Genomic DNA, 26,370 nt, shown 5'->3' with positions numbered 1-26,370 from the left:
CAGATCAGGCAGTATCTATGGAAATGTTGACTGTATTCTTTTCCATAGATGCTGTCTGGCCTACTGAGTTCCTCCAGCCTTTTGTGTGTGTTGCTCTATAGATTGTGTAATCAGTTCAGAGTCGAGGTGAGTGAAGTTATCCACACTGGTTCCAGAGCCTGATGATTGTAGGGTAATAACTGTTCCTGAACCTGGCGGTGTGGGACCTGTGGTTCCTGTTTCTCCTGCCTGATGGCAGCAGTGAGAGGAGAGCATGACGAGATGGTGGGTGATCTTGATAGTGGATGCTACTTTCTTGTAGCAGAGCTCCTTATAGATGTGCTCAATAATGGGGAAGGACTTTGCCTAGAATGGACCGGGCTGTTTCATCACTTTCTGTAGACTTTAGTAGTTTGGTTTGAATGACTTTATTGTAAATTGGATTACCATTGCTGACCACCCAGCTGTGAGAAAAAAAATTGAGCAAGTATTTGTTGAATTGGGATTTTGTTCAGCCAAAAGGATTTGGGGGAAATAACAAGTAACTTCATTAGTTTGTGTTCTGCCTTTAGCACCACCTTTTCCTCTCAGGCCATTGTTATTTTTTTTAACACATGGAGCATTTGAGACATTCAGATGAAGGAGCAGCACAGGAGTTTGTATATAGAATATGTGACACCGGAAATGTGACAGACACAGCAGCGTGATGAATTATTATACAATAGATCATAGGATGTGTGGATGACACCCTGCTTCCACAGCTCATATGTGTGATGTTACCACTCACATGAGCACATCATTTAAAAATGATGAGGCCCAGCAATGGAATGAGTCAGAGCCTACAGTTCTACTGAAGTGAATAATGGATGAATATGTTAAGCATACTGGCAGCTGCATGCATTTAATGTTCACTTCGCAGATTTGCCAGAATTTGTGGGGCAATTTTTATTTTCTGCTATTAACTCGTTGCTTCTCCCAGCAGTCTTCTGCTTCACAATAACCTTCCAACTGAAATATTCAGCTAAGTTTGCCAGTATTTTGGGATGTGCACCGAGTGCTTCAGGTTAGCTTTAAGAAGTTTTAGTTACCTCTTCAGTCCTGCCATCATATTTTGTAAAATGGGACTTTGAGGCGCCACTCATTGTACATAAATTCCTCAAAGTTCAAAGTAAATATATTATCAAAGTACATATATGTCATCATCAACTACCCTGAGATTCATTTTCTTGTGAGAATTCACAGTAGAACAAAATATATTTGAATCATTGAAAAACTGCACACAAAGACAGGCAACCAATGTGCAAAAAAATGACAAACTGTGCAAATACAAAAAGAAACAATAAATAGATAGATAGATAACTAGTATTGAAAACTTGAGTCGTAGACTTCTTGAAGGCAAGTCCATAGGTTGTAGAATCAGTTCACCGTTGAGGCGAGTGAAATTATCAATGCTGGGTCAGGAGTCTGATGTCTCAAGGGTAGTAACTGTTCCTGTACCTGGTGGCATGGGACTTAAGGCCCCTGTTCAGCCTTTGTTTATGTTAAATGAATGTTACATTGCCAGGGCTTTGCAGCAAGTCAGGGTACAGGCTAAAGTTTAAATTGGATTACACTTAGAGATACCCTGTAAGCGCAAATGGTCATGCACATAATGTGCTTAATGATTAATGGGATGGGGGGGGGGAAGATTGTCTAAGTCCCTGTTAATGCCCTCCTCTGCATACCCATGCTTGTCACATTAATCAACGGTGTTTACCAACCTCTTCTCATGCCACTTATTTCTCACAGAGAGTGCATTGATCCTCTGGTTCCTCCATGTGATTCTGGGAGAAGGTTTTGTGAAACTTTTATCTTTCTCCTTGGTTTCAGGCCTCATTTATTCTAAACACACCTTGCTGCCCTTAACCTTTGGAATGTGCTTGATGGGTTCCTGCTTGATCCAGATGTCCATCAATAGTATTCACTTGCTGCCCTGTTACAGTCTTTTGGGTGGTGGGGTGGAGTTACGTCTCTACGGAAGGGGGTGCAAAATGCTCCTTAACCTCCACTAGCATGCAGGTCACCCTTGGGCAAGGTGTGGTGCCTGCTTAGCCTACCCCCACCCCTCCCCCCACCAATCAGGGTCATGGATCATCTGAAGCCATGGGAGCAGGCGGTGGATGATTGTAGAGTAGCTGATACATATCACAAATGCTGGTTATGTGACCACTGATGTCAGGCAGACAATCTCCAGAGAGTACTGTATTGATAATGGCTGGGGTCACCTGTTTTGTAAAGACACTGCCCAGAAGAAAGCAATGGCAAACCAGCTCTGTGGAAGAATTTGCCAAGAACAATAATGGTCATGGAAAGACCATGATTGCACATGTCATGCCACATGGCACATAATGAACGAATGATTGCAGTCTTAGAAGGGGCACATGATGTACTTTAAGGAGATTTTTAACCCCAAAATGAAAGAATAACTGAAAAAAGAAATTGAAACTACGTTGTAGATCAATTTCATATTGCTTAAATGTAATGCAGTCTTCAGCAAATAAGGTTTTAGTTGATCTTTCATTTTACTTCAACTAGAACTGAATATGTATGTAAATACCCTGATTCAAAACTCTCACGATCATCCAGCATAGCTATGAAAAAGCTGAAAGGAAGTGTGAAAGATTTGCATTTATATTGGTACCTTATTATGCCTTTACAAATATTTCACATTTGAAAAGCAAGGATGTCATGCTGAGGCTTTGTAAGACACCGAGGAGTGTTGTGAGCAGTTCTGGGCCCCTTAAAGGATGCGCTGATATTGAAGAGGGTTCATAGGATGTGCACAAAAATGATTGGATTATTGTATGAGGAGCGTTTGAGGCTCTGGGCCTGTACTCGCTGGAAATGAGAAGAATGAGGGGAGATGTCATTGAAACCTTTTAAATGATGGAAGACCTAGATAGAGTGGATGTGGAGAGGATGTTTCCTAAAGTGGGAGAGTCTAGGACCAGAGGGCACAGCCTCTGTATTTAGAACCGAGATGAAGAGAAACTTCTTTAGCCAGAGGGTGGTGAATCTGTGGAATTCATTTCTACAGGTGGCTGTGGTCAGGCCATTGGGTATACTTAAGGCAGAGGTTGATAGGTTCTTCATTACTCAGGGCATGAAAGGCTACAGGGAGAAGGCAGGAGAAAGGCCATGATGAAATGGCAGAGCAGACTCGAAGGGCTGAATGGCCTAATTCCACTCCTATCTCTTAAGGGTGGTGGCAGGGAGTCAAAGTAGTCTTACAGCCTGGGGGAAGAAGATGTTTCCCATCCTAACAGTTCTTGTCCTGATGCCGTGGTACCTCCTGCCTGGTGGTAGGGGTTTAAAGAGATTGTTGGATGGATGGGAGGGATTATTGATAATGCTAAGGGCCCTGCGTATGCAACGCTCCTGATAAATATCTCACGTGGGTGGGAGAGAGACTCCAATGCTCCTTTCAGAAGCCCTCGCGATCCTTTGTAGGGACTTGCCTTGCAATTCCCGCACCAGATGATAATGCAGCTGGTCAGAACTCTCTCGATGGCGCTCCTGTAAAAATTGTTTAGAATGGGGGTGCAGGGGAGTCTCACTTGCTTCAATGTCCCCAGGAAGTGGATTCGCTGTTGTGTTTTCTTGACCGAAGTGGTGGCGTTGAAGGACCAGGTAAGATCGTCTGTTATGCGCACTCCAAGAAACTTGGCACTCCTAACTCTCCACAGAAGAGCCGTGTACGTGCAGTGAGGAGCTGGCAGCCTGCACCTTCCTAAAGTCTCGTTGGTCTTGTCCACGTTGAAACTGAAGTTGCTGTGGTCGGACTTTTCTTCCAGCTACTCTGCCCTCTCTCTGTTGTTGATGAGGCTAACCACTGCCGTGTCATCAGTGAGCTTGATGATTCGGGTTGAACTGGACCTAGCAGTTCCATCACGCATCAGCAGCACGAAACGCTGCAGGTGGAGCTTGCAGACCTGGGGACCAGCTCGATGGAGCTAGAGGTGTGTATGCCAACACAGACTGACTGTGGCCTTCCTGTCAAAAAGTCTAGGATCCAGTTACAGAGGGAAGTGTTGAGACCCAACGAGGAGTGTTTAGCCACCAGCTTCTGAGGGATGATCGTATTAAACGCCGAGCTGAAGTTGATAAACAGCATCCTGGCGTATGAGGCACCATTTTTCAGGTGGGACAGGACGGAGTGGAGTGCAGCGGTTACGGCATCATCAGTGGACTGATTTGAGCAAAAAACACGAACTAGAGAGGGTCCAATGTAGCAGGAAGATGGGATTTAAGGTGATCCATAACCAGCTGCTAAAGCACTTCATTATTGTTAAGATCAGTGCCACTCGACGGTAATCATGGAAGCATGTTACTGTCACCCTCTTGGGCACTGGGATGATGGTGGCTGGCTTGAAGCTGAGGTGACAGTGAACTGTTCCAGAGAGACGTTGAAGATATCTGTTGGAACCTCTGTTAACTGAACTGCGCAGTCTCTCAGCACCCGACCAGGTACATTATCAGGCCCCACAGTTCAGCATGGGTCGATCCTGGTTAGAGTCTCCCTTACACCAGGGGCCTTACTCGCCGGCACATTGTCTAATACATCAAATCGAGCATAAGAGGCATTCACCCTATCAGGAAAGGAAGTATCACTTTCGTTGACGTGCTAGGTGGACTTGTAGTCCATTGTAGTATGAATGTGCTGCCACATGCACCTCGTGTCTCTGGTATCACAGAAATGAGTGTATATTCTCTGCGAATAGTCCCGTTTTGCCTTCCTGATGGCACAGGAAAGCTCAGCTCTTGCTGAATGCTGTCGATTTGAAGGCAGTATCCCAATCTCACAGCCTTGCCCAGACATCTGCTGTGAGCCGTGGCTTCTGACTTGCCCTCACATGGATGTGTTTAATAATGGTGATGTTCTCAATACAAGAGAAAGTCTGCAGATGCTGGAAATCCAAAGCAACACACACAAAATGCTGGAAGAGCTCAGCAGGTCGGGCAGCAACCGTGGAAAAAAGTAAATAGTAGATGTTTTGGGCCGAGACCCGTTCACAATACACTTCTCTATGTAGCCAGTCACAGATCTCGCATACTCCTCGGTGTTAATATGATGGCCGTAGGTAGACACCTTCTTGGACATGTTCCAGTCCATGTTTTCAAAAAGGTCTCTCAACGCTGAGGTTGCCCCTTCTGGACAGATCTTTATCTCCCTTCGAGCTGGTTCAACTCCTTTAATCAGTGATCGGTATGCAGGAATTAGCATAACAGATAAGTGGTCAGAGAATCCGAGGTCAGCAAGAGACTTTGTATGTACCAGGGGTGTTAGTATAAACCAGGTCTAATGTGTTCTCACCTATGATAGCAAAGCCAACATGCCTCTAGAATTTAGGCAGGACTGTTTTCAAATTAGCATGCTTGATGTAGCCAGCAACAATAATGAAACCATTGGGTGTGTGGTTTGCAATTCACTGACGGGGCTGTAGAGTTCACACAGCGCTTCCCCAGGAGATGTATATAGCCACAATGGCAATAACAGTGAACTCTCTCAGTAAATAGCATATACAGCGCATAAAATAATATTAACAGATAAAAATATTCTGCAGATGTGGAAGTTGACATAAATTCAATATATGATGTGTTGTTAAATATACAACAGGAAACTGCTACTGGCACTATCATTAATAATGTGTATAAGTTACAATAAGAAATATAAAAAATAAATAAGTAGTGCGAAAACTGAGGTGGTGTTTATTGATTCATGGTTAGTTCAGAATCTGATGATGGAGGAGAAGTTAAAAGTTTGTGTGTTTCTTCAAGTTCCTGTACCTACTCACTGGTGGTGGTTATGAGAAGAGGGCAGGTCCTGGATGGTGAGGATCCTTAATGATTGATGCTGACTTCCTATGGCGTTGTCTTTTGAAGATGTCCTCAATAGTTGGGAGGCTAATGCCCATTTTGGAGATGTCTGAGTTCGCAGCCCTCTGCAGCTTTTTCTGAATTCCTGCACCTCAGCTGGTGATGACTTCAAGGAAGTACACAAATTTATACACCACCTTAATCACACCAAGTGTATTTAATTACTGTAAAGTTTGGACCTGGCTAACCGGTTTGTGCCCATCAAAAACTCAAAAAAACAGCAATTATAGAAGCAACTAGGTAACTTTGTTATTGATGTTTCAGCTTTTAAAGCACCTCAGGGGTGTGTGCTTAGCCCGCTGCTCTACTCTCTATACACACATGACTGTATGTAGGCATAGCTCAAATACCATATATAAATTTTCTGACGATACAATCGTTGTTGGTGGAATCTCAGGTGGTGACGAGAGGGTGTACAGCAGTGAGATATGCCAACTAGTGAAGTGGTGCCACAACAACAACCTGGCACTCAACGTCAGTAAGACAAAAGAGCTGATTGTGGACTTCAGGAAGGGTAAGATGAAGGAACACATACCAATCCTCAAAGAGGGATCAGAAGTGGAGAGAGTGAGCAGTTCCAAGTTCCCGGATGTAAAGATCGCTGAGGGTCTAACCTGGTCCCAACATATCGATGTAGTTATAAAGAAGGCAAGACAGTGTCTATACTTCATTAGGAGTTTGAAGACATTTGGCATGTCAACAAATACACTCAAAAACTTCTATAGTTGTACTGTGGAGAACATTCTGACAGGCTACATCACTGTCTGGTATTGGGGAGGGGCTACTGCACAGGACCAAAAGAAGCTGCAGAAGGTTGTAAATCTAGTCAGCTATATCTTGGGCACTATCCTACCCAGGACACCTTCAGGGAGCGGTGTCTCAGAAAGGCAGCGTCCATTATTAAGAACCTCCAGCACCCAGGGCATGCCCTTTTCTCACTGTTACCATCAGGTAGGAGGTACAGAAACCTGAAGGCACACACTCAGTGATTCAGGAACAGCTTCTTCCCCTCTGCCATCCGATTCCTAAATGGACATTGAATCTTTGGACACTACCTCACTTTTTTTTAATATACAGTATTTCTGCTTTTGCATGTTTTTTAAAATCTATTGATTTACTTGTTTATTATTATTATTATTTTATTTTTTTTCTCTCTCTGTTAGATTATGTATTGCATTGAACTGCTGCTGCCATGTTAACGAATTTCATGTCACATGCCGGTGATAATAAACCTAATTCTGATTCTGATTCTGGTACCTTCCATTTTGTCCAACTCCTCTCCGACACCAATACTACTACTACTGCTACTGCATCGACTCAGGCCTCGGGGGCCGGTGTCGGGCACGATGTCGGACTCTCCACTTCTCCCTCTCCCTCATCAGTGTGTTCAGTTCATCTACATTAGCCACGCCGCTGTCTTCTAGGAGCGTGTTGACCATAGTCTTGGGAGGGCGCCCAGGGTTCATCCTCCCATGCTTGGGCTCCCATATGATGACTAGGCTGGCAGGTAGCTCAGGGTGGCGTAGACAGTGCCCCCACTAGTTGCAGTCTTCTTGCCTCGATTTTAGTGGTGAGCATCGGTAGGTTGTTATAGAGCTCAACGTTCATCATGTGCTGCTGCCAACTCACGTCAAGAGCCATCCGGAGCATTTGTGTATAGCAACCATCTAGAGACTTTCGCATCGTCTTGGTGAGTGTCCACGTCTCGCATCCGTACGTGAGAATGGACTCTATGACTGCTATGAAAATCCTCTTTTTAAGCCCTCTGGTCAGGTTCGATTTCCAGATTTCCTTCATGTCGTTCATAGCCCTCCACGCCAGCGCCTTCCATATCTTTATGTCCTTCTCCGAACTCATCATTCTTGACCCGAGGTACTCAAAGTCAAAGACTTTCTTAATGGTATCATTCTCTACGGTCTTGAGAGTACCTTCATCGCAGTTAAACGCCAGTGGTGTCTAGCAACCTCTCTTCATTCACTTAGCTTTCATAGGAAGTGCACTGATCCTCTGGTTTTCCATGTAATTAGGGGAGCAAGGTTTTGCAAGAAGCACCCAAGCAAAATATCACTATGCGTCTCCTAACAAGTGTTCCCTCTTCCGGATATAATGAGGATCAAATTTTTCAATCGACCCATTATTGACTGGTTTCTCAGAAAATAAGCTAATTAGATATATAAGAATTGAGCATAAATATTGTATTGATAGGAATCAGGACATCAGTGGTGTGTACTTAGAATAGAAGAAACATCGGTTTTATTGAAACTGCTTAAACAGAAACAATCAATAATGTTGTTCACTTTTCAAGTGAACAAGGAAATGAAGTTTAGCTGGAAAAAAAACTCAGTAGAATTCTCAGGAAAATATATGATTTAACCTAAAAGTTCACATGAAAACCTAACCTTCTAACACATGTGCTTTATGTGTTGTAAACCGTGCAACACACATCAAAGTAGCTGGTGAACGCAGCAGGCCAGGCAGTATCTCTAGGATCTTCCTAGAGATACTGCCTGGCCTGCTGCGTTCACCAGCTACTTTGATGTGTGTTGCTTGAATTTCCAGCATCTGAAGAATTCCTGTTGTTTGTGTTGGAAACCATTGTGTTTTTTAATAATACTTGTTATAAGATTTGTACTCTTTAACAAACTCATGTATTTTTCACAGTATGTGGTGGTTCATCCCCACTCATTGGCAGAAAGCGGTATAGCAGCTGAACTACTAGTTTGTCATCTTTCTCATTGCACATTATCCATGTGATGTAATTGTTTTAATTACGTAGCCTAGTAACTAGTCTATTCTTATCTAAGGAATTTATCTTATCTATAAAAATGATGGATCTTTCAGAGGTGCTATCTTTATTCCTTTTATCTTTGGTCTTTGCATTCTTGGCCATTCATTCACCTCTCACCTCCATTCATTAATATCTCAGCTCTTTATTTGGTTTGCCTAGTACTTGTATGTTTGAAATAAATTGTTAGAATTAAGACTGCTCACCATCTTTGACTCCCCGGAGAACCCTAAGGATCAGAAAGAAAACATATGCATAATTATTAACTTACAACTTTCAAATCGTAATTACAAGCAAAAAGGCTTCTTTCAACTTGCCTCCTTTAATACTTCTTTGTGAATTTAACTCATCTGACCTGGATTTTAGCAACACACAGAAACTCTGTCTGTGTTTATACGGATCACAGAGTGTCAAAAATTACAGAATTAACCTTACCGTCCCCTGTCCTAGTACATACTCACCTCCCCAACACAAATCCTAGCCTACCTTACCTTAGTCCCCGCTATTCTATCCCTAGCTAATTTATCCTATACTTTCCCATTCTATTCTATCTTACCATTTGCAGCAGAGGTTCAGAAAGTTTAAGACATTATCAGATAGAAAATCAATATATCAAATCATATATTAAATCAGAGTGAAAGCCAGATGTTTAAAATTCAATGATGGAGTGGATTAATAAGACTATAAGATATAGGAGCAGAATTAGACCATTTGGCCCATCGAGTATGCTCTACCATTTCATCATGGCTGATCCATTTTTCCTCCTAGCCCTAATCTCATGCCTTACCCCCTGTATCCCTTCATGCCAAGAATCTATCAACCTCTGCCTTAAATAGACATAAAGACTTGGCCTCCACAGCTCCCTGTGGCAATGAATTCCACAGATTCACCACTCTCTGGCTAAAGAAATTCCTCCTTGTCTCCATTCTAAAAGGCTGCCCCTCAATTCTGAGGCTGTGTCCTCTGGTCTTAGACATTCCCAGCATCGGAAACATACTCTCCACATCCACTCTATCGAGGCATTTCACTATCCAATAGGTTTCAATTAGGTCACCCCTCATTTTTCTGAATTCTAATGAATACAGGCCCTAAGCCATCAAGCGCTCTTCATATGACAAGCCGTTCAATCCTAGAATCATTTTTGTGAACCTTCTTTGAACCTGCTCCAGTGCCAGCACATCCTTTCTAAGATGTTGTTGTTGCTGAGTGCTGTTGAGTGGTTGTCGACTCATGGCGACCCTCTGGATAGTGTAGTCCACAGGGTTTTTGTGCCAAGATACAGAAGATACAGGCCTTTTTTCCACGCAGATACTGTTACTGTTGGGATCTGGCTGGATTTAAACTCGGGACCATCCACCTCAAAGTCCAGTGCTGATGTCACTACGCTGCCAGCTGGCCCCCTTTCTAAGATAAGGGGCCCAAAACTGCGCACCATACTCCCAAGTGAGGCCTCACCAGTCCTTTATAAAGTCTCAGCGTTACCCCCCGCTTTTATATTCTGGTTCTCCTGAAATGAATGCTAATGTCGCATTATAAGACATTATTAGATAGAAACCCAGTATATCAAAGGTTCAAAGGTACAATTTAATGTCAGAGAAATGTATACAATACACATCCTGAAACGCTTTTACTTCACAACCACCCGCGAAAACAGAGGAGTGCCCCAAAGAATGAATGACAGTTAAATGTTAGAACCCCAAAGTCCCTCCTATCTCCCCCCTCCTGCGTGTAAGCAGCAGCGAGCAACAATCCCCCCTTCCCCCACCAGCAAAAAAAAAGCATCAGCACCAATACCGAGCACTCAAGCGTGAGCAAAGCAATAGCAAAGATACAGATGTAGTTACCGCAAAGACTTGGCGTTTCACCCAGTATTTGACATACCTCCCTCCCTCCCTCTCCCTCTCTCTCTCTCTCCCCCCTCTCCTACCCCCTCTGCCCCCTCTCTCCCCCTCTCTGCCCCTCTCTCCCCCTCTCCCCTCTCTCTCTCCCCCTCTCCTCCCCCCTCTCTGCCCCTCTCTCCCCCTTTCCCCTCTCCCCTCTCTCTCCCCCCTCTCCCCCTCTCCCCTCTCTCTCCCCCCTCTCTCTCTCCCCCTCTCCCCTCTCCCCTCTCTCTCCCCCTCTCTCCCCTCTCTCTCCCCCTCTCTCCCCTCTCTCTCCCCCTCTCTCCCCTCTCTCTCTCTCTCTCCCCCTCCTCCCCCTCTCCTCCCCCTTCTCTCCCCCTCTCTCCCCCTCTCTCCCCCTCTCTCTCCCTCTCTTTCTCCCCCTCTCTCCCCCTTCCCCCCTTCCCCCTCTCTCTCCCTCTCTTTCTCCCCCTAATAAGGGAGAAAGAGAGGTCTCTATTTTCCCAGCGAGCAGGGAGACGTAAAAACAATTCGCTGGTTTACGATTTTAAGACTTTTTTTCAAGCTCTGTGGCCGAAGATCACAAAGATCTCAGGTCTCCAGGCACACAGCAGATATCCCAACAGAGTAGCAAATCACATATTACATCAGGGTGAAGACTAGATGTGTAAAATTAAATAATGGAGTGGATTAATCTCCTTAACTTGGTCCTATTATCTGCCATCTTGTAACGTCACTTCAGATGTAAACAAATCTTGGCGTTAACCCCTAACATGTCTTACACTATACGGGATCAAATATGTACGATTATATATTTCTAGGCAAGGCACATTATTTATCATCCATTAAGTGGGACAATGTCCCACTATTGAGGGCATCTTAGAAAGCTGATGCCTCAGAAGGGAAGCATCCATCATTAAGGACCCCACTGCCTTGGACATGCCCTCTTCTCATTAACTTTTGCTCTCTTTTTTGCACATATATCAAGATTTTATATCTTGCGCTATAATTGGTGGTTACAATGACAGAACCTGTGCGGGAGAGTTTTTAAAGTGGATAAGCCATTGCGTCGGGATAGTTCCACTCTCTGGACCTCAGAAGTCCGAGTCCACTGGAGACGGCCTGGCTTTACTAACAAGTTTGTTCCTTTGTTATGTGCCATGTTGTATGACATGGGTAATCATGGTCTTTCCATGACCATGATGGTTCTTGGCAAAGTTTTTCTACAGAAGTGGTTTACCAGTGCCTTCTTCTGGGCAGTGTCTTTTCAAGACAGGTGACCACAGCCATTACCAATACTCTTCAGAGATTGTCTGCCTGGCATCAGTGGTCGCATAACCAGGACTTGTGATATGCACCAGCAGCTCATAGGACCATCCACCACCTGCTCCCCTGGTTTCACATGACCCTGATTGGAGGTTGGGGGGGGGGCTAAGCAGGTGCTACACCTTCCCCAAGGGTGGCCTACAGGCTAGCGGAGGGAAGGAGCATGTTAGACCTCCTTTGGTAGAGACGTATCTCCACCTCGCCATCCACTCTAACAAGCAGGAGGTTATTAAGTCACAGTTTTGACAGGGGCAGGTGACTCTTTTAGTCCAGGAGCCTAAGGAAGGCAGACAGACAGGCATCAATGATTTATGTCCTCTGTTTGGAGCAAGAATTGGAGTGGTGTATTGGGACACACTCACAGCACTACCCATAGCTACAGAACACAGCCTGTAAAAGGTAACACGTCAGCATGCTGACTATGGAGTGATTAGACATATGATGGATGGTTTCTTGCAAGGTCAGCCAACCACTTCCCACAAGGATGCTGTCAACCAAAGAGAAAGTGCACCCAGGATTGGTCACATTATTTGTCCATTCACTGCCCCATTACTCTCCCGCTGTTTCACACTACAAAGGTCTCTTCTCTATGGATATACATCTGACGTGTTACCATGGACAGCAAATAATGCACGAGTGCTCTCAGATATTTTACAGTAGCTACAGTGCGTCCCCGGGGCCGGCTGATGATATGGTGGCATCAGTACTAGACTTCGGGGCAGATAGTCCCGAGTTCGAATCCAGCCAGGTCCCAACCCGAGCAGCAGCAGTATCTGCCACAGGAAACGAGATGAGGAAAAACTTCTTCACACAGAGAGTGGTGAATCTGTGGAATTCTCTGCCACAGGAAACAGCTGAGGCCAGTTCATTGGCTATATTTAAGAGGGAGTTAGATATGGCCCTTGTGGCTAAAGGGATCAGGGGGTATGGAGAGAAGGCTGGTACAGGGTTCTGAGTTCGATGATCAGCCATGATCATACTGAATGGCGGTGCAGGCTCAAAGGGCCAAATGGCCTACTCCTGCACCTATTTTCTATGTTTCTATGTTTCTATCTGCACAGAAGAAAGGCCTGGCAATCTACACTCGTATCTTGCCACGAAAACCCTACACTATCCTTCGACTCACCATGAGTCGGCAACAGCAACGGTGCATCTCTATTGCCCCAGCCCCTCAATCAGCCTAAATCAACCAGCCACAGGGACTTCATTGAAGCTGGGGTGTGTGCCTTCTTTACAAGGCTTCGAATTCTATCCAGAACTGATCCACCATGGGAGAGAACCAAGGCAAAGACACCCAAATAAGGGTGTTACTGAGTGAACCAGCGAGCTGTGATTCAGTTTTCTGAGGATCTTTTAAGGAGATGAGAGAAGTACAGGAGCAGGGAGGTACTACTGCAGTTGTACAAGGCCTTGGTGAGACCACACCTGGAGTATTGTGTGCAGTTTTGGTCCCCTAATCTGAGGAAAGACATCTTTGCCATAGAGGGAGTACAAAGAAGGTTCACCAGATTGATTCCTGGGATGGCAGGTCTTTCATATGAAGAAAGACTGGATGAACTGGGCTTGTACTCGTTGGAATTTAGAAGATTGAGGGGGGATCTGATTGAAACATATAAGATCCTAAAGGGATTGGACAGGCTAGATGCGGGAAGATTGTTCCCGATGTTGGGGAGGTCCAGAACGAGGGGTCACAGTTTGAGGATAGAGGGGAAGCCTTTTAGGACCGAGATTAGGAAAAACTTCTTCACACAGAGAGTGGTGAATCTGTGGAATTCTCTGCCACAGCAAACTGTTGAGGCCAGTTCATTAGCTATGTTTAAAAGGAAGTTAGATATGGCCCTTGTGGCTACAGGGGTCAGGGGGTATGGAGGGAAGGCTGGGTTCTGAGTTGGATGATCAGCCATGATCATAATAAATGGCGGTGCAGGCTCGAAGGGCCGAATGGCCTACTCCTGCACCTATTTTCTATGTTTCTATGTTTCTATGTATCTTCTTTGCACAGAGGCTACGGAGTACCTGGAATGACCTCCCAGAGGAAGTGGTCAACTGAAACTTTTAAAGGGTACAATATGTGGAGGTGAGGGGCTTGGAGGGTTATGGGCCAAAGGATTAGGAGTGAGGATGCTGTGAACAGCATGGGCAGTTGGGCTGAAGGGCCTGTATACATGCTGTATTCCTCTTTGACTCTGTGACTGAATCCAACAATACAGCCTCTGCGCACATCCTGCCATTTGTGTCCACAACTGCACCATCCAGAGGAGATATTTAGAATCGCTTCAGGAAGAACAAAGGGATGGCCAGGACCGGCAGGAGATAAGTCGGCAAAAGCCAAGTGGTGCCACCAGTTGGTGGACCCAGAAGACATTTATCATCAGCGAGGAATGGTCGTCAGAGTTCAAATAATCCTTGTGTGGTCTCAGTATATGATCAATGTACTCCTTCTCCCCTTAATGGTTAACTTATTTTAAACTCAAGACTGTGCTAAATCAGAACAAATTAAAGTAAGAATACATTTACTCAATACACAGTCAGATTCAGATTTATTTATCACATGTACATCGAAACATACGGTGAATTGTGTTGTTTGTGTTAGCAGCTAACACATCTGAGGGTGCGTAAGGGGCAGCCTACAAGTGTCAACGCATATTCACGCCCACAATGCTGGCAGAACAACAACAAATGACAAAACATTTTGTCTCAGTTCTCCAACCCCAGCTCAGGCCGTCTTCAGTTTCCAGTGGACTCAGACTCTTTGACTTCCCCAGCTTCCAGTCCCAACTACGCATTCAACTCTGGCCTGAGTGAGTAATATCCCTGTGGCTTTCCGACTGATCAGAAGTGAATCCAAGTTTGAAAGTCAAATATGTGAAGCAGAAATAACCAACCAGTCTAGTCCGAAGAAGCGAACCAATTGGATGCAACTTTTTTAAAAAAGTTTTTCTATTCACTCCTTTTAGTGCCAGGGTATTGAATACTCCTCCTGGATCCCATGATGGAAATCGTGTACAAGCACCATGGCCACCCCAACCACCACCCTCCTTCCTTTCAGTAGAACTTTTCTGAAACCCCCTCCTCACAGCTTTCTCCCCAGCAGTCAGCCTCCTGCCTCCCAAGTTCTGCTGCTGGCATCCGTCTGCTTCCTGTCTGCTCCAGTGAAGCATCTAACCAGCAGCAGATCACAAAGACCCAGAAGTTCTGGTCACTCTTGTCTCACTCTACACAAAATTACGCTGTGTATAGATAGGGTGAATGCAAGCAGGCTTTTTTTTTTCACTGAGACTAGCACTAAAAGACATATGTTAAAGCTAAAGGATGAAATACTTAACGGGAACCTGAGGGGGAATTTCTTCACTCAGAGAGTGGTGCGAGTGTGAAACGAGCTGCCAGCGGAAGACGTTGATGCAGGTTCAATTTTAAATTTAAGAGACATTGGGATAAGTACACGGATAGGAGGAGTATTGAAGGTGAAGGCCCAGGTACAGGTCGGGACAAGGCAGAATAACAGTTTGGCACAGACTAGATGGGCCAAAGGGTGTATTTCTGTGCTGTAGTGTTCTTTGGCCCTGTCATTAATGTCGGCGTGGATTAGACCACAAGATACAGCAGCAGAATTAGGCCATTTGGCCCATCGAGTCTGCTCCGCCATTTCATCACAGCTGATCCATTTTCCCTCTCAACCCCAATCTCCTGCCTTCTCCCCGTATCTCTGCATGGCCTGACTAATCAAGATTGACACTGATAATCGTCCTCTTCCTCCCACCCCACCAATCTCCAGTTAACAGTGGGGCTCCAGTGCTTAAAACCCCTGCAGAAAATTAGTTTCCATTTTTATTGAACTGATCTGTGAACTGGGATTCTTAAAGCAAGGCAAAAGGCCTAATATCCTAAATGAACAAATCACCCTCCAAATGATGCAGAATTACCTACATTAATCAAAGAAGAAGCATTCAGTGCAAAGCTCCTCCCACCCCTCACCATTTAATGAATGTAAATCTGCATTCCCCTTCTCTATTTTACATATACTTAACACCTGAGCTGCTCACTACTCTCCTTGAATATACAGGTCACCTGTCCCTATTATGGACTCACCTGCAAAAAACACTCAGTGGCCACTTTATTAGGTACCTCCTGTTCCTAACTAAGTGGCCATTATGTGTATGTTTATGGTCTTCTGGGGCTGTAGCCCATCCACTTCAAGGTTCGATGTGTTGTGCATTTAGAGATGCTCTTCTGCACACAACTCTTGTAACGTGTGGTTGTTTGAATTATTGTCGCCTTCCTGTCAGCTCCAACCAGCCTGACCATTCTCCTCTGACTTATTCAGGTGTTTTTGCCCAGAGAGCTGCCGTTTACTGGGTGATGTTTGTTTTTTGCACCGTCCTCTGAATTCTAGAGACTGTCCTGCATGGAAGTCCCAGGAGATCTGCAATTACTGACATACTGAAACCACCCCATCTGGCACCAAAAATCATTCGACAATCAAAGTCACTTAGATCACATCCCTTCCTCATGCTGATGTTTGGTCTGAACCTCTTGACCACGTCCACATGCTTTTATGCATTAAGTTGCTGTCACATGATTGGCCGATTAGATATTTGCATTAATGAGGGGTACCTAATAAAGTGGCCACTGAGTGCATGTAAAATTCTCAATGTGGGGTACATAAACACAAACGTCCTGAACTGTTGCCGAGTGGCAGGTGTGTGATATGACTCAATACTGCTGCAAATAAAGCAGTCCATCCAGTCCATAACAATCTTGAATAATGTGTCCTGTCTGTCTGCCTGTTTCCTGTACTTTGTCACTTAATTGTGTTTCCCCAGGCCACATAATATGTATACATGGATATTTGAGTATTGGAAAGCTGATTAGTGAGACAAAGATATACCATTTCAAATCTCCCAAATGTCAGTTGTGTCTTCTTTATTTGATGGTTTTGTTACTGCAATGTATTTTCACTCCCCATCCTTCCAGAAAAAGATATAATTTTACAAGCCCTGCCACAGAGAAGATGAACAGACTTTGTTTTCGAACCTCTTGGGGCACTTTCTTATCAAATCAGTGGGCATTTTAATCTCCAGTTATTAAATGCAGATTGCCTCTTGCAGGGAACTTGGAGTAACAGCATCACAATCATTAATCCTCTTGTGTGAGCATCACTGCACATTAAGGGCATGAGGCATACTGACAGTTGCTGTCTGCATTGACAACCAACGCAGGCAGGAAATCCAACTCAAGACAGAATAAAGCGCCCACACAAAATCCAAACACCATACTGTATATTGTAGATAATATGTCAAAGAGTCTCTCTAAAAGTATGCAGCTACATTACTGTAGGTCTCAGAAGTGAAGTGTTTTTACCTTCCTTAATTTTTTGTATGTTCATGAAGCACCACTATCCTCTGCATTGTCTAAAGACATTGTGAGGGCATTTTTTTAGGCTTTGAACATATAGCAAATAACTTCAGCAACCAATATTCAGATCTGAATATGGACTGTAGATTAAATTTAAAACGCAGCTCTGGACATGGGGTTCCTAAAAGTCGTGAACCACAGTTCATTGGAAAGCCAGATGATGCTGATTTAAAATCCATTTGTCTGTCTGTGGTGTGAGTGTGAAGAAAGAGATGTAAAAGTTATCTGTAATTCAAAGGAAAGCATTGTAGATACATTGTAAATATTGAATTGTCCTTTGAACCTTAGCATATAAAACATCATGTAGTGTTGTGTGGAGCAGGCCTCTTCCTCGGAAAGGGTCTCAATATGATGCCTGTCATGTCTCACTTTGTCAAATAAAAAAAGACTACTTCATTTTTACCAGCTATTTCCTGCTGGTGACTTGGTTCACATGACAACAGATATAAATGATCACATTCCAGTTTAGGCTGAGTACTTCAATAGTAGTCTTGGTGCTCTTTTCCTTGCTTAATTACTGTTCATTCAATTTCTTTGGTCTCAGTTGTTAAAGTAGTTTATGTAGCATCGCACCAAATGTTCGTGCGCACTCATTCGTTCATTATGTGACGTGTCATACGACATAGCCAATCGTGGCCTTTCCATGACCATAGTTGTTCCTGATAAATTTTTATACAGAAGTGGTTTGCCATTGCTTTCTTCTGGGCAGTGTCTTTACAAGATGGGTGTGCCCAGCCATTATCAACACTCTTCACAGATTGTCCGCCTGGTGTGAGTGGTCGCATAATCAGGACTTGTGATATGTACTGGCTGCTCATACGACCGTCCACCACCTGCTCCCATGGCTTCATGTCATCCTGATTGGGGGGCTAAGCAGGTGCTACACCTTGCCCAAGGGTGACCTGCAGGCTAGCGGAGGGAAGGAGCGCCTTACACCTCCTTCAGTACAGATGCATCTCCACCCCGCCACCCCAGTATTAGCATTCTGGTAATATTTGTTTCTTTGGTTTTCAGATATGGAGACCATTGAAAGGCATCCATTTGTCTTTTTGATGAGATTAGTTGACAAGTCCTCGATGAACTAGCGCATTCGGGGAGAGAATGCACAGATCGCTGTCAGCTCCCTCATGGGGTCAAGTATCCCAAACCACAGAATGCATCACATTGAACTCCCCATTGATATCTGTGGCAGGAAACGTCTCCACTTAGCATCTCAGGAAGCCATTGTTTGAAATGACAAAGTGGGCAGCTTTTCGCTAACAGCAAAGAGAGAGAAAGAGAGAGAGAGGGAGAGAGAGGGGGATAGAGGGGGAGAGAGGGGGGGGGAGAGAGAAAGGAAGAAAAGTACAGAGGCTCAATCTTAGCCAAAAGGCCAAGACTTTTTCCCAGCATGGAAATGGTTAACATGAAGAGGCACCGTTAGGAGGAAAGTATAGGGAAGAAGCCAGAGGTAATTTTTTTTTTGCACGTAGAGTGGTAGGTGCAAGGAGCGCACTGCCCGGGATGGTGGTAGAGGTTGATGTATTATGAATATTTAAGAGTTTTAGATAGGAAAACGAATGAAAGAAAAATGGAGGGCTCTGTGGGAGAGGAAGTTCAGATTGACCTGGGAGTAGGTTAAGGAGGCAGCACAACATTGCGGGCTGAAGGGCTATGTTAAAGTTCAGTGGTATAGTGGAGCCGTAGTTTCTAGGCTATAGTGAATAACTACACAACATTTACAGCTTTTCTTTCATTGCTGTGTTATTGTGATGCAGATATCCTCACGATGAGCTGAACCACCTGAGTTGTGATGAAGCAAAGCACCACTATGGAGGTGTGATCAGCGTCCTACCAATTGCCCTCGATTACTTAAAAGATGGTATGGGCGGCATCGAGTTAGCCCAGTATGAAGCTGCTAAAAATAACAGGTATGCTCAGTGCAACAAGAGAGAGGAACCAAAAGAAAACAGTGAGAGCAGCACACAGACTGCTCCATTGCAGATGAAAGAGTGCGAAATCACATACATGAAATGGAAAGCATCCACCAAAAAGAAAAATAAGCCCTTAATGGTCAAACCACCGTGGGTACCAGCTGGTAAAACCAATGGTCTCTGAGCCCTTGCAGTATACAAGCTTCCCACCATTGTTAGTGGTTGCCTGCAGTCCTGATGGCCTAATGCCACGGTTAACCAGGCCCTGCCCTTCCAATCGGGACAAGTGTCTCCAGCAGCCTAAATAAATTAAAAGAGTTGTTGCGGACTTCTGTTCAACATATTTTCCGGGCGTTTTCAGAAGAGCTCCTTCCTAAAATCAAAGTTGCTGGTGAACGCAGCAGGCCAGGCAGCATCTCTAGGAAGAGGTACAGTTGACGTTTCAGGCCGAGACCCTTCGTCAGGACTAATTGATAGAGCTAGTAAGAGATTTGAAAGTGGGAGGGGGAGGGGGAGATCCAAAATGATAGAAGACAGGAGGGGGAGGGATGGAGCCAAGAGCTGGACAGTTGATTAGCAAAAGAGATATGAGAGGATCATGGGACGGGAGGCCTAGGGAGAAAGAAAGGGGGAGGGGGGAAGCCCAGAGGATGGGCAAGGAGTATAGTGAGAGGGACAGAGGGAGAAAAAGGAGAGAGAGAAAAAAAATTAATAATGTCTCCAAATCTCTTACTACCTCTTCTTTCAGTTAGTCCTGACGAAGGGTCTCGGCCTCAAACGTCGAATGTACCTCTTCCTAGAGATGCTGCCTGGCCTGCTGCATTCACCAGCAACTTTGATGTGTGTTGCTTGAATTTCCAGCATCTGCAAAATTCCTGTTGTTTCCTTCCTAAAATGATAGCTCTCTTCATTTTTCAAAATACTGCTGGGAGTTATAGGCTATGGGGAGAAGGCAAGAGAATGGGATTGAGAGGAATAATAAATGATAGAATGGTGGGGCAGACTCAATAAGCCGAGTGGCCTAATTCTGCTCTGATGTCTCTTGGTCTTATGAGCACAGGGTGTTCTGAAGCTTTGTGGGGGGTGAGGTAGTACATTGTGGCAAGGACACTGTCGCAACAGAGAGTGACAAGAAGCTCAGCTCACAGGGTAATGATAGATTATCTATTTTTTGTGATAAATGTTGCCCAGGACGTCAGAAATAATCAACACACACAAAATGCTGGAGGATCTCAGCAGGCCTATGGAAAAGAGTAAACAGTCAACGGTTTGGGCAGAGACCCTTCATCAGGACTGGAAAAAAGGATGAGAAGTTAGAGCAAAAGGTTGGGGGGGGGTAGTTTTGCCTACCTTCTCCCTCACCTGGCTCCACCTATCACCTTCCAGCTTGTACCACTTCCCTTCCCCCTCACCTCCTTATTCTGGCTTTCTTCCCCTTCCTTTCCCAACCTGATGAGGGGTCTCGGCTCAAAACTTCGACCGTTTATTCCTTTCCACAGATGCTGCCTGACCTGCTGAGTTCCTCCAGCGTTGTTTGTGTTTTGCTCTGGATTCCCAGCAAATGCAGAACCTCCAGTGTTTACTGCCTTCACTCCTTTAAATAATATCCGGACCATAGACCAGCCAACTTGCTACTATTTAATTAAGTTGGAGAACCACAAAGCGAGTCGCTGAGGAAAATGCTTGAAAACCACTATCCCCGCACTCTACTATCTAGAGCCATTGACCCTTAGCTGACACCTAGGTTAAAGTCAAAGTAAATTTACTATCAAAGTATGTATATGTCATTTACTTGCAGGTATTTACAGGAAAATAAAGAAATACTATAGAATTTATGAAAAAACTATACTGTCATATTAGGCTTGCACTGATACAAGGAGCCCTTTCCTCTTCCTTTGAACCATCCCTGCTTACATAGCATACTGATGTGTGGCGCAGAATTAACTATGGTAATTGCTCCTATCCACACTAAACTTGGTAAATATAGTCAGCCAGTGTTTTTGCCTCAGGCTGAAACAATGCCCTGAGTGCAAAGCCTTGTGTCTGTGAGTACTTGGCAAAGTGGGATCTCAGTTCCCTGTGCTGGGTCTCGTGACTGGGTGACCTACTATCTTGATCTAGGCCCATACACAGACATATGATTGAGAGGCAAAAGCAGCCCATGATGCAAATATATCTCGCAGTTTCAGAAAAGAGTGGCAGAAAACGCTATTGTTAATGTTAATGATACCCATCGTTCTGAAAATGTTGCTGGTCTTTCACTAGATCCAATCCAGCAGAAACAAACTAGGGACATATCACATTCACCGAATAATATTTATTTCCTTATTGCCAAATGGACTGGTCCAAAATATGGGGAAAGCCACTATGTTGGTGTAAAGTCACTATCTCTGTGCCTTAGAGAACACTAAGTTTTTGAGTGACATACTTAGAGTCATACTACAGCACAGAAACAGGCCCTTCAGCCCATCTAGTCCATGGCAAACTATTATGCTGCCGAGTCCCATCAACCTGCACCTGGACCATAGCTCTCCATACTCCTCCTATCCATGTACCTAACCAAAATTACCTTCAATGTTGAAATCAAACCTCCATCCACCACACGCGCTGGCAGCTCATTCCACACTCTTGCCACCCTCTGAGTGAAGAAGTTCCACCTCATGTTCCCCTTAAACATTTCACCTTTCACCCTTAACCCATGATGCCCAGTCGTAGTCTCACCCAACCTCAGTGGAAAAAGCCCGTTTGCATTTACCCTCTGTTAGGAAGTTATCTTTGTAACTGGATCACAATATGTTGATTGAAAATATCATGGAATTATATAATATACAGTATAAGTGTATAGTTATTTTGATATGTGCATTGCATTATGCCTAATTAGTTTAATAGTAAATTGAAACAAAAATTACTTCTGGACCGCAATAAATGACAATGAAAGTATCATACTTAAAATATTCTCAGTTTTTAAAATACCTAATGTGAAACTTAACCAAAAATAATAAACTCTTTTAGAGTAAGGGGTATAATTAGGGTTTGACTTGGTTCATTTTGTGTCGTTATTGTTCCTTTTTGCAACTTGGATGGTAGTTTTTGCTGTTTCCTTCACATTGAGCCAAGTTCCTAGCTCAATGCTCATCCCAGCACGAATGTTAAGAATGCAAGGGGCCAGCTAGGTTTGAACCCAGGGTCATTTGCCTTTAAGTCCAGTGCTGATGCCACTACACCAATGGCTGGCTGTGCCTATTGTGCTACTTCAGATTGACCAATTTCCAGTTGAGGTGAAACTCAGAGAGCAAAGCAGTGGAAACACCCAGACTGGATCTGAGGGAAATAAACAGAAAATGCTCAGCAGTCAGGCAGCATCTGCAAAAATAGAAACAAGAGTAAAATTTCAGGGTGAAGATCCTTCCCCAGAACTCAATTTCTACCATTTTGTTGAAAAGTCTTTAAAGTGAAACATAAACGCTATTTCTCCTTCCACAGATGCTTCCTGCCCTGTTGTTTCCAGCATTTTCTGTTTTCAAAGTTCAAAGTTATTATCAAATGTTACCATATACTACCCTGAGATATATTTTCTTGTGGGCATTTTAGATTATTTTGGATTTCCAGCATCTGCAGGGTTTTTTTGATTTTCATGTGGAACAAAGAATAAATCTTATTAATTTTGCTATATCTGTGTATAAAAGGTGATACATTACTGAAGGAGAGTTTTATTACTGGTACCATTTGTGCTATACTGACAATGTAAATAACTGGGTGAGCCTTTGGCTTCAGCAGTAAGTCACGAATGTTCAAACCTCACTCTGGCCAGTTGCAGTGAGTGAAGTGATGGATGAATTTTAAGGTTTTTAAAGTCTGTCCCGAGCCTTGTGGCCCATCAGGCCAGTGCTTATGCTGGTTTCTGTGGTGTGAAGCGACTGAAAGTACGAGACTCCCTCCCAGATAGGACGCCAGTCTATCGCGAGGTTAACCCCCAGCATTTGCCGGTACCCATTTTCAGCTTGGGTGGACTGGAGCAGTGTGTGGTTAAGTGCCTTGCTCAAACACACAACAAGCTGCCTCAGCCGAGACTCGAACCCACAACCTTCAGATCATGAGCCCAACGCCCTAAGCACTTGGCCACGTGCCACACGATGGATGAATTCACCAGCTGATTAATAATGTTAGGCCACACTTTGAACACAATGATCAATGGTCAACAGTATGTTGGTAGGGAAACAACAACCTTGCACTCAACATCAGTAAGACCAAGGAACTGATTATGGACCAGGAAGAGGACGTTGATGGAGCACACACCAGTCCTCTTCAAGGGATCAGCAGTGGAAAATGTAAGCAGCTTCAAATTCCTGGGTGCCAACATCTCCGAAGATCTATCTTGGCCCCAACATATTGGTGTAATTACTAAGAAGGTAGAACAGCGGTTATATTTCATTAGGAGTTTGAGGAGAGTTGGTATGTCACCAAAGACTTGCAAATATCTACAGATGTACTGTGGAGATGTACTGTTGCATCACTGTTTGGCATGGAGGGGCCACTGCACAGGATCAGAAAAAGCTGCAGAAAGTTTATATTTGCCGGCTCCAACATGAGCACTTGCCTTCCCAGAATCAAAATGCATTGCCTGACAAAAGCAGTATCCATCATTAAGCATCCCCTACCTCTGACGTCCGAATACTCATTGCTACCATCAAGGAGGAGGTGCAGGATCCTGAAGACACACACTCAATGTTTTAGGAACAGCTTCTTCCCCTCCACCATCAGATTTCTGAATGGACAACGAACACGTACACTAAGTCACTACTTTTTTCTTTCTTTTTTGCACTATTCATTTAATTTAAATGAATAGTATACATGCATATATGTGTGTAATTTATAGTTTTTTTAAAAATGTATTGCATGGTACTGCTGCTGCAGAACAAGAAATTGCACAATATATGCAGTGATATTAAGCCTGATTCTGATTTGTGTGATATGGTGGGAGGATTTTATAGACTACAGAGGATAAAGATCCATAAAATGAGAAAAGTTTGGGAGTGTTTATTCACATTTCAATGTCTGACTGGATAATCAACATTCAGAGTCTGAAGTCCAGTCTCCACTCACTGTGACTGATCAGAGTATAGGATGACATTTAAGAAGTATCATCATGAGCATTTGAACCGAAAAAGCAAAAGAAACTATGGACAGAGTAGTGAAAAATGGTTGTAGTATAGATTAGTCATTCAGAAGTCAGCCGATTAATACGGAGATGAGGTAAAATCTTTTACCACAAGGTGGGCGTGAATCTTTAAATCTTCTTCCTCAAAGGGCAACACGAAGTTTTTCTGAGTATTTTTAAGACAGAATTGAACAAATTCTTGATAAGAAAGCAGATGATAAACTGAAATGCAGGGTTGAAGTTGCAATCGGATGAGACATTCACTTATTCATCTACAAAGTGCACTGCAGTTGGCCAGTTAGGTTTCTCCAATAGCCCCTTCAAAGCCTGGGATCTTTACCAGCAAGGATGTTGGAAGCAACCCAAGTCAAATTCTTCCTGACGAACTGTGTTATCTTTGGCTTACTAGCTTTGTCCCAATGCTCTTCCATTTTTCAGTAGAGTCACAATTATTAGTTTGGATATCAAGTACGTACAACTGGTATTGAGTTTGATTCATCCCTTCATACCCAAGCACATGAGACTAGATATTCCTTGCACCAATGGGTTGTGAGCATTAGAACCCCTCCGACTGACTTTTAACCCTTACCTGCAGCATGCTAATATCCACCGGCCCTCAACACCTTGTGAACTCAAAGCTGTTTCCATAGAGGATGTGACTATTCAGCCCATTGAGCCTATGCCAGCTCGCTCCAATCCCTTTCCAACACTAATTTTCACTTTAACCTATTCTCACATTTCTATCAGTTTTAACTTCAGATTCTACCACATAACCTGAACATAGGGCAAATCTAGAGGGCAATTAAACTAACAACCCATGTGTCTTTGGGACATGGGAGGAAAATGGAACACCCAGATGAAACCTATGTGCTCACATAGAACAATGACAATATAGCACAGTACAGACCTTTTGTCCCACATTTTAACCCACTCCAGGATCAATCTAACCCTTCCCTTCCAGATAGCCCTCCATTATTCTTTCATTCATAAGAGTTTCTTAAATGTCCCTAATGTATCTACCACTACCCCTGTCAGCGTGTTCCACACACTTACACTCTCCGTGTAAAACCTACTTTCAACTTCTTGCCCTATATTTACTCCTATCACTTTAAAGTTATGTCCTCTCGTATTAGCCATTGCTACTGGGGAAAAGGCTGTCCACTCTATCTATGCCTCTTATCATCTTATAAATCTCTATCAAGTTGCTCTCACCCTCTTTCACTCCAAGGAAAAAAGCCCTAGCTCGCTCAACCCTTCCTCAGGCTCTCTAATCCAGGCAAATCTCAAATCAAGTCACTTTTTATTGTCATTTCAACCATAACTGCTGGTACAATACACAGTAAAAATGAGACAATGTTTTTCAGGACCATGGTGCTACATGAGACAATACAAAAACTACACTGAACTATGTAAAACAACATAAAAACTGCACTAGACTACAGACCTACCCAGGACTGCATAAAGTGCACAAAACAGTGCAGGCATTACAATAAATAATAAACAAGACAATAGGCACAGTAGAGGGCAGTAGGTTGGTGTCAGTCCAGGTTCTGGGTATTGAGGAGTCTGATGGCTTGGGGGAAGAAACTGTTACATAGTCTCTGAAGTCTCTGAAAATTATACATCCATCCTGTAATGAGGTGACCAGAACTGAACACGATACTCCAAGTGTGGTCTAACTAGAGTTTTATAGAACTGCAACATTATCTTGAAACTCTTGAATCCAATCCCTGACTAATGAAGGCATCACACAACACGCCTTCTTAACCACACCATCAACACGCATGGCAACTTTGAGGGTCTGGTGTATATGAACCTCAAGGTCCCTCTGTGCCTCTGCTCTATTAAGAATCCTGCCATTAACCTTCTACTTTGCCTTCAAGTTTGTGGAAACATGTGCAAACTCCATACAACGCTGGAGGTCCTGACTGAACCTGGATTTCTACCTCTCTGTGCTACCCATTTGCCAATTAACTCCATAGTTTGGGAGACGTATGAATCTAATCAGTCTTGCAGAATATTGAAATAGGTGGGCAT

At 43.9% G+C, this 26,370-nt stretch overlaps 1 protein-coding gene across 2 annotated transcripts in view; it reads left to right on the top strand.

Moving 5' to 3' along the window:
• The window catches only part of spaca9 (sperm acrosome associated 9), a 44,192-nt gene that overhangs the window by 16,748 nt on the left and 1,074 nt on the right, over positions 1–26,370 (top strand). The window contains exon 4 of one of the 2 annotated variants that reach the window (XM_063073106.1): positions 19,020–19,172. In XM_063073106.1, coding sequence (XP_062929176.1) covers positions 19,020–19,172 — 153 coding nt within the window. Of the gene's footprint in view, positions 1–19,019; positions 19,360–26,370 lie in introns of those variants that run through there. The other variant, XM_063073105.1, reaches the window with a different exon arrangement.

Source organism: Mobula hypostoma, chromosome 21 (assembly GCF_963921235.1).
Source record: "Mobula hypostoma chromosome 21, sMobHyp1.1, whole genome shotgun sequence".
Lineage (NCBI taxonomy): Eukaryota > Metazoa > Chordata > Chondrichthyes > Myliobatiformes > Myliobatidae > Mobula > Mobula hypostoma.
This window is presented reverse-complemented; position numbering and strand designations above follow the sequence as displayed.